This window comes from Halichoeres trimaculatus, unplaced genomic scaffold (genome assembly GCF_033239565.1).
Source record: "Halichoeres trimaculatus isolate MK-OKI-2021-1 unplaced genomic scaffold, fHalTri1.1 fHalTri1_scaffold_14, whole genome shotgun sequence".
In the NCBI taxonomy this organism is placed as follows: domain Eukaryota; kingdom Metazoa; phylum Chordata; class Actinopteri; order Labriformes; family Labridae; genus Halichoeres; species Halichoeres trimaculatus.
Genome location: NW_027437192.1, coordinates 30,501,406 through 30,513,405, shown reverse-complemented (window position 1 = coordinate 30,513,405; position 12,000 = coordinate 30,501,406). Strand labels below are relative to the sequence as shown.

General features: G+C 40.1%; 1 protein-coding gene across 2 annotated transcripts in view; it reads left to right on the top strand.

The window, feature by feature from the left end:
* Positions 1-12,000, top strand: part of trappc9 (trafficking protein particle complex subunit 9) — a 354,132-nt gene that overhangs the window by 226,996 nt on the left and 115,136 nt on the right. For both annotated transcript variants that reach the window (XM_074687443.1, XM_074687442.1), the window contains one exon: positions 7,772-7,862. In XM_074687443.1, coding sequence (XP_074543544.1) covers positions 7,772-7,862 — 91 coding nt within the window. The remainder of the gene's footprint in view (positions 1-7,771; positions 7,863-12,000) is intronic.

The following is a 12,000-nucleotide window of genomic DNA, read 5'->3' as shown; positions in this document are numbered from 1 at the left end:
GACGCTGTAGTTAGTCTCTTCTTAAGCAGAAGGAAGCACGAAGTGCTCTAAAATTTCCTGGTTATTGTCTGTGTAGACTCTGGACTTCAGGAAACACAGTGGACCAACAGCAGCAGATGACATAGCCCCCAAACCATCACTGACAATGGAGACTTTGATCCTTGATCCTTGAGTCACTGATGTAATGAAAAAAATAATCTGAAAAGAGGACTTTGGACCACTGAGAAGTAGTCCAGTTCTTTTCCTCCTCAGCCCAGGTCAGACTCTTCTGACGTGGTCTCAAATTCTCTGATCAGTCTGTACATGGTGTCTCTTGATGCTCTGACTCCAAGCTCAGTCCACTCCTTGAGAAGTTCTTGAACAGATTTTTCTTGAGAATCCTCTTTAGGCTTGTACCCCACCTTCCACACAGTAATCTGCTTGGATCCAGCTAAGGGTGGGTAAAAGTATTGATCAATTGATGCATCCCAATATTCCTTCGTCCAGTTCAGCAAATCCTCTGAATCAATTATCCTCCTGACCAGTGGCAGCCATTGCAGCAGCAGCATAAAGCCAGCTCCTTCAACTTTAAAGTCTGATGTTGTTGTTGTTTTATTGCTTCAAAAAGTGAGGTGACATACCAGATTGAAACACGAAGAAGAAATATCAATGGTGGAACTTTGGGGATTGTATTTAACAGCCTCACCAACCACTGCCTCATACAACACTGCCTCCATATTTGTTTTTTATGCAAGCGAAACATTAGCAATACCTCCTCCTCAGTCACCATGTTTGTTTTTGAGTTTGTTGTTGTCATAAACTTTTGACTCTAGGCTGCCCCTCCTGGTGGATGCATTTCCACCCAGCAGTCCAGTTCGGTTCAGCACGGTTTGGGATGGTGTGGTTAAGTTAAGCCTGATCCTGTTTGCGTTTCCACAGCAACCTGTGCCCTCTCGTGGTAGGCGGCGTGTAAGCCAGATGCTGAAAGCCGCAGCTGTTACACAATAGCGTGACGCTGTAGCAGCACAACACAGTTTACCTCGCTAATAAATCCAAAGAAGAAGAAGAACGTGACACAGTAAACAGAGAGGATAGATAGAAGACATGCAGCATTTTGTCCTCTCTGTGATTGGTGAGGATTCTTTTGATCAATCAACGATCTGCAGTGTTGTAGCTCCACCTTCCAAGAGCGGATTGGTTCAGTCTGGCACCCATACGAATGGCTCCTAAAAAGTGGGACGGCTCATCCTGGTTATCTTTCCTGGGATAAGTCAGTGGAAACGCCGCAAAATGTGCGCTCTACTGAGATGAACCAAACTGGTCTGCTTGGAGGAAACGTGGCTTTGGTTAACAGCAATGCCAACGTAAAGGATACACAGAAGTATGTGAGCAGTGACTATAACATTGCTTGATTTGATTCAACTTTATTTCAGTCTGTTAAAAAAAATTAAACTTTGGTTAAAAAAATAAAATGAAATAGAAATTATACCTATGAATGAAAAGGGAGCAGGAAGAAGACAGGTTCTTGTTATATCTGCCTCTTCTCCCACAACATATTATTCACAAATCACCTGGCACAAAATTAAAAAGAGCTGCCTGCCAACATCCCATATTACACTTCATTTGCTCTTGTTCCCTTTGGAAAGGACGTATACATTTTTGTATGTAAAGGGAGAATAAATGATCCGTCAATCTTACCCTCCTTGTTGGAAGTCAGGGACTGTCTTCTGGACGCTTGTCAGTCATCTCTTTCACCATATTCTGATTTATTAAGATGCAGCTGTGTACATACAGGCAGCGATGGTGACTTATCGTTCAGATCAGTGGATGAAGCCGCCATAGAAAGTGGTGGCGTGTCAGGCTCAGTGGTTAACGGTGTGCAGCCTCCTTGGGCCCTGCTTTAATACACTCAGACAGGGAAAACCACTGTTGTCGAATACACTTAAAGAAGCTGCCAGAATCATGTGTTTCCTCTCCTGGAGGGAGGAAGATAAATTATTCTTTGGAAAGAAACTTAATTTAAGTTTAGCTTGGCAATAATGTTTGAAAGTGTGACCTAAATGATAAGTTGTGAAACATTACAATGCCTCAAACTTATTTAAATTAGCTCTTTAAATTTCATCTCTATGGAGATGTTGAAAAGATTTGTCAGCTCGACTCTGTGTTGTATTCTAGCTCTAATACAGGTGCTTATACCCCATAAATAATATTCAGTAATAATGGAGTATTGATGTTTTTGTAACTCTTTATAAAACCTCTTTCATCCTTCACTTTCCACTTCTCGTAAGTATAGATTGAGTCCAGCAGGAGCAGCTGAGATTTTATTTCAGAATGGCCCAGGTCAGCTTTGAGGCTTCACGCTCAGCAGTGTCTCCTGACCATTCACTGTTTGTGCCTCTCTCAATTACCCTCAAATCTGCAGTCTCTTTGACCGCCTGACACTGCTCAGTGTTCTCCTGACATTTCACTCAGACGTTGCTAATGTAGCTCACGACAAGAACAAAATACGTTTATTAAGGAAAAAGCACAGCGTGAACAAATGGGCACACAGCTGATGTTTTTGCTCATTAAACCTGGTATAAAATTCTTTTCATCAGGTTTATTCTGCAATCATTGTTTTGAGTGTGCTGCAACCATGGCTCAAACCTGAGCCCATGTTTAAATGTATACTTAGAAACCTCAATAAATCAGGGCCACCTTCATGCCTCTCCTCCCACTGTGACCCCTACCTGGATTAACACTGCCATAAGTGATGTACAGATCAATAGACTGAGTCTTTTAATCATTAGCCAGTTTGACCTCCTGGTTTGAGTACAGCTGCACTGGCACTAAACTGAAGACACAGTTTTCCTCATAGAGACAGGGGCGTTGATTGCTAACAGGTTGGCACACTTTTGTTATCAGCTAAGAGATTAAAGATGTAGAGTAATAAATCTGGATGTCCACACTAAACATGGGCATTGATATTAAGGGGGCTCATTCTGTCCCTCTGGTAACCTATGAGTATCTTTACAGATTGACAGCTCAATAAAATCCCCATTTTTCTCTCACTGATATTTTAGAAAACTCTTATTTTAGCCTCTGTCTGAAACACTTTGTTTTAGCTGCTGTCTCTTTAAGGTTCCCCACTCTACAAACCCACCCCTCTCTGATTGGTCAGCCCTCTGGAGGCTTCTCTAGGGTAGAGCTATGGGAAAACCTTGGTGTTTGAGGCCCACCCCTTCAATGTGTCATGGACAGGTTGAGGCTGGATTGTGGTTCTTGCACGAAATTTGAGATGTGCAGAATCAGCATGAAAGAACACATGTGGCTTCTGTGCTTTTTGACACACCCTGTGGCGTCCCTTGGTGTAATTTCTCACACTGCATGGGTCGTTATATCCTAAATGCATGTCTACCACAGTAACAAAATAGAATAGAAGAAGTTTACATTTGTTATTTTTGATTTTTTTTCCAAATTCCTCTTTCCTGCAGAATTTGCCACAATTTCACATCAGGAATTGCACATCACACAGTTATTACAGTGATTTCAGTGTCATGAAACATCTAGATACGAGTATTTTTGGACACTAGGCTCCAGTTAATCCACCAGTTTGTCTCCCATCTCCGTCCTACAGTCAGAAATTTTCCAATCTGCGCGACATTAAAATTTTCCCCTTTGAAGAAAGACCACACTAGGGTGGCCAAAATAACATCATTTGTCCGCCAAGCTTTAGGATGCTGCTGCTGCTGCTGCTAATGATGATGATGATGATAGCTTCATTCGCCATTGCAGATGTTTCAGAGAGCAGTTGTTCTGTGATGACATCATAGTTGTTTATGTTTGCGCTCTAAACTTACATGATTGCCACTTTAATAAAGCAGCTGAAATGGCTGTCAAAACATGTTATGTTGTTTAAAAGCACGGCAAGCACACAGACTAGCATTTAGACGCTAGAGCAGCAACTAGCACAAATGCACACGCACATAGACTGCCACAGGTCCAACAGCAAACTACAAATTCACAAATGCATACAGTCACAGTATATCACATATTATCTCACAAATTTAACACGACACCAACAAGGGTTTTTTTTTCTTATCAATGCTATTTATTCAATGCAACAGACTCTAATGGACAAAAACAATACAGAGAACCCCCCCAAGGGACTAGGAACACAGCTGTTCGTGGTTCTGAAAGTTAATGATGTCAATCCAAAGGGCAACATCCGGTTAGTAAAAATGAAGCCTATGTGGAAGTGCTAAAGTTACTGTCCATCAAGGATCTGCTTGAGGCTGGCTGCAGAAAGACCAGAAGCCACGTACACTTAACCATAAAAACAGAATTTTATGGCATTAAAAACATATTTACAGCCAGGTTCAAATAATAACTTGGGTCTAAAACGCTGATTTCACTATCAGCACACATTGTATGGTGAGTGATTTTTTTTCTATCTCTGCGGTTGAGAAGTTATTAGGATTGTTTGATTTTCCAATCAGAGACATAGCTCAGGTCATGTGACTGACGAGCACCCTGTAGCTGTTAGAAAGGATATGCTTTAATGAAGACATGCCAATCAGCCAGTTATCAGCATCTACAACAGTTTTCATGAATTCTGATCGATCAATCCTGCTCTCACTGCTCTCCGCGGAGCTTAAGAGACGGATACAGTAACAAAACAAAGTTTGCAGCAACACACCCTACTAAAGTAACGACCACTGCATTGGCACACATTGGTGCCCAAAGCACCCACGAAAATCAGCGCCTATGGATGGCATTATTACTTCTGCAAGTCCTGTGAAAATCTTGTGTGTTTTGATCAGTTTACAGGCAGACTCAGAGATTTCTATAACATATGAGTATATAAAGGTTTGAAACTCTGTACATGTTTAATCTGAGCATCCAGTTTTGTTACTTTATAGCCATGTTGAAAATAAGGGAAAGCATAAAACTCCATCTTGAAGCCTTGAAAATATGACATCTATTGTCAGTTTATTTTTAGCATAGCTTTGTTTTGAATAAGAGTTCACATTATTGTTTGGATTGTGAAATTGTTTCTTTTCACAAATTTCAAACAGAATGGGTTCTCTAAATTTGTAAGAAGAAGATAATCTAAAATGAAACTTCTTAATGCTTTTCATACATTAGTTTGTAATTAAAATGCTCATGAATGTGCACTGTTTTTTGATTCATTAGAAGCACGTCCACATGATGTGACATGTAATTTTACATCATTTATGAGGTCCCACTAAGATTCAAAGTATAGCTTTGATGCTTGGATCCCTGCAGCTCTCAGATAGTCATGTTGGAGCCACGAGCTGCTCCTGTTACCAAACAGCTCCACTGAAGCCTTAAAGCAGAAACTCTATTTGTTCACTCTTCAAGCCTTCAAAGCCACAACACTGCCATTGTTCACCGTAGTTCATTCAACTTTGATGCAGGTGCATGTTGTGACATGTCAGTCAGTATGAGTCAGCCCGAGTTTGGAAAGCATCCAGCGGCTCAGTGGAAGCACTTTTCAGCACCCTGTTTTGTCTGCCTCTCTCTGCCTGCATGCTCACTGTACTCTCACTCAAAGGTTAATAGACACAGGTTCAGTGCTCTGGGCCCTGCTTGTCTCACCCATTGTTCCAAATGTCAGCAGTGTAAATGATCATCAGTGTGCTTATCACCACATATTATCTGGGTAATTGCTTTCTGACAGTCATATTTGTTTGGAAGCCGCGTTCAAACATCGACAGCCTGTGGATCACTCTGAGCTGTCGTTACCTCTGCCACCTTCAGCAGCAAAATAAATGCAATGCAAAAAATGTCATGAAGGTTAAAGCTTGAGGGAAATGATTTCCTCCTTCTGTAATGCTCTGCAGCTGTTGGTTTGGTAGATTTAATGATGTTCCTGCCTCTGTGGGAATTTGTCATACCTGACCGTTAACACATATCAGTATGTCTTGGAAACCATGTTATTCTCCCAACTCAAAACAGTATAATTAACCTTCAGAACTGACTGACAGAGATGTTAAGCTTACACATTATGTGTATGAGAATCTAAAATGATTTTCCTGCCATAAACTTGAAAGGCAGTTTGTCTCATTGACGTCAGGTTTAAAGACATGGTTTTAAGAGAAAGGGAGCTAACAGACACTCACACTCCCTCTGTTCAAACACACTTTGATAACTATGCAGTTTGACTGATGAGACCAAAATTCGCTGTTTGACATTTAATCGTTTGGCTCCACTCAGACCTGAGAGCAGAGTGACAGCACCTCATACTGCTGTCAAGACTTTTAGGAAGTTAGTGATTTGTTGTGTGTTTTCACCAAGTTGTAATTTCCTGGTCTAAGAATATGAGACAATGCTGAAGTGCTACAATCTGCTGTTTCTGAGTGTCTGCTTGAGGCTGGCTTTGAAAGTCACATACACACCAAGCAACAACAAAAAGCTTGATTTCAAAGCAGAAATTAACATATTTATAACCTGGTTCAAAGAAAGATTCCTGTCTGAATCTCCAATTTTACTATGGGGACACAATGTACCAGGGGGGTAGTGGCGATTGCTCTAAGACTGGAAGGGAAGCTCAGCTTCCCCTAAAATGTCCCCAAAAAAGTGTTGATGTGTTCTGCTTTGTGTACATTTCATTGATAAAATCTGAGCTAGAATTCCTTCATCTTTTGTTCAGAATCAGCTACCTATCACAGGTAACTGGCTCCACCTCCTTCTCATTCATCTCCGCAGTGTCTCAGCGTTTTAACACAGTCGGACGCTGAGCATCTTCTGACTTCAGGGGGGAAGCATAGAGTAGGTTGTTCCACTGTGGAAACTGGATGGTCATTGGATAAATGCTGGGCTTTGTCCCGCCCTCAGACGCTCAGCGTCTCTGGGGGTCTATGAGACAGTGGGCTGGCCTGGACGCTGGGCTTCTGTATGATGATTGGATGATCTGTCTGAGGCCGAATCCTTTTTTGATTGACAGTGAAATGAGCCAGTCAGCAATCTTGAAGTATAACTCTCCATCGGGGCATCTTCTGAGTTCTACATTTACTTGTTCTGGACTGATCTGGAGGCTTTATCGATCCCCGGCGAGTTTACCTTTCTTAAAAACGATGAGACTTGTGTTTAAAGATTCTCTCTCTCTCTTTTCACCAATAAGCAGCTACAGCTACAGCTGCGGAGCTCCGCCCCCTGTCACTCACACTTAAAGCCTGTCGTAGTCTTATGTAGCAGCTAACAAGCTGGCATGGAGGGTAGAATTTACGTTTAAATAAATAAACAAATTTATGATGTAGGCCGGAAAAAAATGAGCTTCCCCTCCTTGACTGACCAGCAGCCACCACTGCAGGGGGGTGAATTTTTCTCTAACTCTGCGTTTCAGATGATACCAAGATCTCACCCAATCAGAGGCACAGCTCAGCTCACGTGACCGACAGGCGCCCTATAACCCCTGTAGTTGATTTGTGGTTGTGGTCCACTAAACGAGGGGGTGTTCTGCTTCACTGTACTTTAACTCATAAGCTGCCGGCAAGGCCGTAGCCAAACAAAAAATGTCTTCTATTCTTTTTTTGGGGACCTTAAGCATATCTGAGATTAAAATGTGATTAATTAGATAAATCAAGTACATATCTTGTAATTAATTCGATATTTTTTTTAATCGCCTGACAGCACTGGTTTTTATTCCTGTGTTTACAATGTCTCCTTTGATTTTTTTTTTTTTTTTCTCCAATATCCAATGTTTCTCTATTGTTTTCTACAATGTCTCCCTTTGATAAGTGATCAATGAAATGCACTCAGCCTTGTTCTTTACCTTAACCCGTCCCACCCTTCCCTGCGGCGCCATGGAGAGGCCAGTGTGGAGGGAGTCCTCAACCAGCTGGTCCTGGAGCACCTGCAGCTTGCTCCTCTGCAGTGGGGTGAGTCTTTCTGTGTGCGTATGTGTGTGTGTGTCATGATTCTGAGTTTGTGAACATTTACAGGTTTATTATCATGATTTGCTCATGTCAGCTTGGGAACAGTTCACATTTCATCGATGAAATATGAAAATCTCTGAAGCTGTCAGTTCAATCTGTAAAAGCGGGGCTCAAGCCATGTTTTTATTTGCATTTCTAATGGGCTTCAGTCTATTTTGGAGAAGTGTAGACAGCAGCTTGGGAATTGTGCAAATCAGCGGGGACTCAGCATTTGAAGGAGCACTTTTGGTTGCACCATCTGTGATCATCCTCTGAAATCACTTTTGATTTTCTGCGGATGTTTGTTTTCTGAGATACCGGCTTTCTCTTTGGGGCCTGCCAGCATTTTGATTAGTCAGCTGGGGCTGTCCTGCTCTTGCAAAGAAAAAGCAATCTGCAAAATGACACAGCAGCAGATTGAGCATGGAATTGCTAGAATCTATTGAGACAGAAATAAGAGGGGATGAAGGCAAATGACTCGGTGGACTCACAGTTCCTCTGCTGGCGTTGGACACACACCTTCTGCAAAAGTGTAACTGTTGTGAAGATGTCAGGGGACACAATCTTTGGGACTGACGTGTTACATTGCTGGCGTGCTCTTGGTGCAGTTGCTCTTTTCTTGTGTCTTCGATTCTGCAGAAGCATTTTTGCAGTTTCATTCCAGACGTTGCAGGGCTTGCTGATTATGAGGCAGATAATTTGCCTCATCCCATTAGGATGCCTTTATCAGGGTTGCAGAGACTATCACAGGCTCAATTACGGCTGTAGTTGGAGCATTTCCCTTGTGTCTGAAATAGTTATACCACTTGGATGCTTTTAATACCGCTGTGTGTCTGTAAGCCTCATGCTCTGGAAGATTCTGCGGATGAATATTACTTGTTTCCAGGAATCCTGTGCATCAATTTGTTCTTCAGGCTCTGTGTTTTTGTTTATTCTCATTAAATGTAAATAAGATTGAACTGTTTACTATTTTCCATCATCCACCAAAGTTAAGATGCAGAAATTCAGCTCTTCAATGCTAGACATTACAGTCCTGTTCTGTTCTTGTTTCTGTGACTTTTGGTAGCTCAGCCAGCACACATGCACTCTTATTGTTTGTGGGGTTTTCTTCAAATTTTTCTCTTGAAAGTAAAAAGATTTCATCCTCTGTTTGGGAAAGTAAAAGTTGTTCCAGTCTTGCAAACCTAAAGCTGATGACGGCTGCTTTCAGAGAAAGTTGTTCCACCATCTTGATACCCTCAACAGCAGTGTGTAATCTCAATTTGTCACTAAACTTTGACACTTCAAGAAAGGTATCTCTTGTAAATTTACCTGAGGAAGAGTAATCCAATGAGTATAAAGTCCCAGTAATGTCACTCTCAGCATCAGGACTCATGGAAAGCCTTTCGTCCAATCAGATCACTGTAAGTACAAGGGGTGCACCAATCACAATTTTCTGGCCGATCACTGATCACTGATCTTTAAAAAGCCTGACCTGCCGATACCAATTTTTTTTATTTTTTTATTTTTATAACTGACAGCATATACCTTCAATTTTCCAATCTTATTTTATTGAAAATCATTAAATAATACCTGTGAAACAATAAAATCTTTATGTTTCAACTCAAAAAAAACAATAAAGTGTCCTGAGTTTTAGGTCTCAGAGCAAAAAGCAACAATAACTGGCTGTCAGACCTTCCTGGAGGTATATAAGATCAATTTCATATGTAAAGATGGGCCTGGATCACTGATCCCCGATAGCTGATCTCCGATCCCCCAAAATCAAGGAAACCAGCCAGCTGATCAATTGATGCATGTCTAGTAAAGACCAAGTCTTGTATGAAGTCACACAAAGTCTAACAAACACACAGTGAAGAACATGTCAGTGATTCCCATAGACTGTTAAAAAACTGCTCCCCCTGGTGGCTGGCTGCAGTATAGGTAAAAAAGATCCATCTCCCCAGTCATTCCAGATGGGCTGTGGTCAAACTTTAAAAAAATAAATACACCTTGTAAAAATGTTTTCCACATCTGATTGTTGTGGTGTTTTTAAGATATCATTTTGCTGCCTCAAATTCAGGTCCTCTTTTTTTCTGAAAAGTTTCATTTTCATTAGTTATTAGAGGTTAAAAACAAAGTTTTATGTCACTTTAAAGGTGACTGACAGCTGCTGTTTTTGTGTAATTTTTCAGGGATTTTAAAAAATATCGGGAGGTAGAGTCAAGAAGAGATAAGACTCTCGAAAGACAAAAAAGAAAACATAATTTTTTTTATTTTCTCTACCATGCAGACTCTGGCTGCACAATAGCGGCACCTCTGACGTGGTAGTCAGAAGTCAGAAGTGGCTTCCAAACCGCACCATGGTAAAAGGCAAAGCCACTCTGTCCACAGTCTTTGTTGATTCCTGATTTGAGTGCTCGTGTACACTCAGGTCCACTTGTGTGATTGGCTGTAAGAAGTGCTTCAGAATCACCCCACTGTGGGGGTCCAGCTGCTGTGCATCCGAATCGTTCTCTCTAACCAAGACACAGCTGTGACATGTCAAAGCCTCCTTATCTCTAAGGTCTGTCTCTAATAAAAAAATCCTTTCATGTTTAATTTTCTTTACATTAAAATTCATCTAATCTAGTCAAGAACCCTTCTGTGAAATAATGAATCCTCCAGGCTACAAAATAACAAGTGCAAATGAACCTTGAAAATATAGTTTTGAAAATGTTGGAATAAAATCTGCTTTACTTCTTACTAAAGTTTCTTTATGGAGCAATGAAAGTTATTAACCTCAAATTGAATAACACTCGACTCAATTCAATAAAAACTTTTTTCAAGTGCACTTTAAAAGTAGCAAAAAGCATCCAGGTAAACAGCCTTTATACAGTTCAGAGTACAAAAGGTCAAGATGCTGTTTGAAATGTTGACAAATAACAGACTTTTAAAGTTTTAAAATAACTGAAACCTTATATTTAATTAAAAATGTGCAAAGATACCGTAAATATAATGAAACAGTTCATCATTCATGATGCACAGAGGTTTGGACGAGGTAACACAACACTCAAGGTTTTATTTCATCAAGAAAAAAACATTAAAAAAATTGCAGGGACATCTTCCAGGCCAAATATGGAGAAGACGTAGAAATAAATAATGATAATCTTTAAAAAAATCACATTTTTAAAGAAAAAATATGGAAGAAGAAAGAAAGAAAAGCTCCCTCCTATGAGCCAAGAGCCCTCTGAAGTGACCAAAGAATTGTGATTTCTTTAAAACTGCAAAAGAGAACAGGCTGAAACTTTCAGCATGTCTCTGACATGAACAGAGCTGTACATCCTGCCACTGTGGTGAGATTAAAAACAAAAACTGTGGAGTTACCAGGGTTTGTTTGAAGCTATTTTCACATATTTCAGGGAAATTATTTTCTCAAATTGCCTTTTCCCCCTGAACCCAGTTTCTTATCACCACTACATGAGTGTGGGCCATATTTTTGGTGTACTTCCTCAGTTATCAGATTTATGCAATGTAGTGTTTCTAAAGTTAAATATTGGATGTTTATTAACAAAAAAAGTATTAAAGCTAAATTTGGAAAAGTTTAAAAGCCAAACTTTTTTTTTTTTTTTTTTTTTTTTTTTTTTTTACTGACTTAATTTGGCTTTTTTCCCAGCGTCCTCCCCGGTGGACATGGGGACTTGCTAGATTTATTTTTTCATGTGAAATGCATAGTACTTCAAATGACGGAGGATTAACATACAGACAAATTGACCTTCAAGAACCTATTAACACACACACACTAACACACACACACACATAAATACACATACACACATGCGCACATACACGCATTCCAGTTTTTACAGCTTTTTTTTTCACATTTGATGACATGTATACACCTGGAAAATAGAGGGCAAATAAGCTACAACTGTTACAAGCTAACTTTAATATATGATTTCTGTTTTGTTTTAGTCACAAAAAACTCCTGGTGCCTCAATTTAAACTGTAGAGAAGATGACAGAAGAAAAGAAAAAAAAAACTTTTTCAATATAAGGAAGTCCTCTGCTCCCTGTAAAGACATTTACATTTACATTTAAATTTAAAGAAAAAAAAACTGACTAAAACTAAACTGTATTAAAAAAAT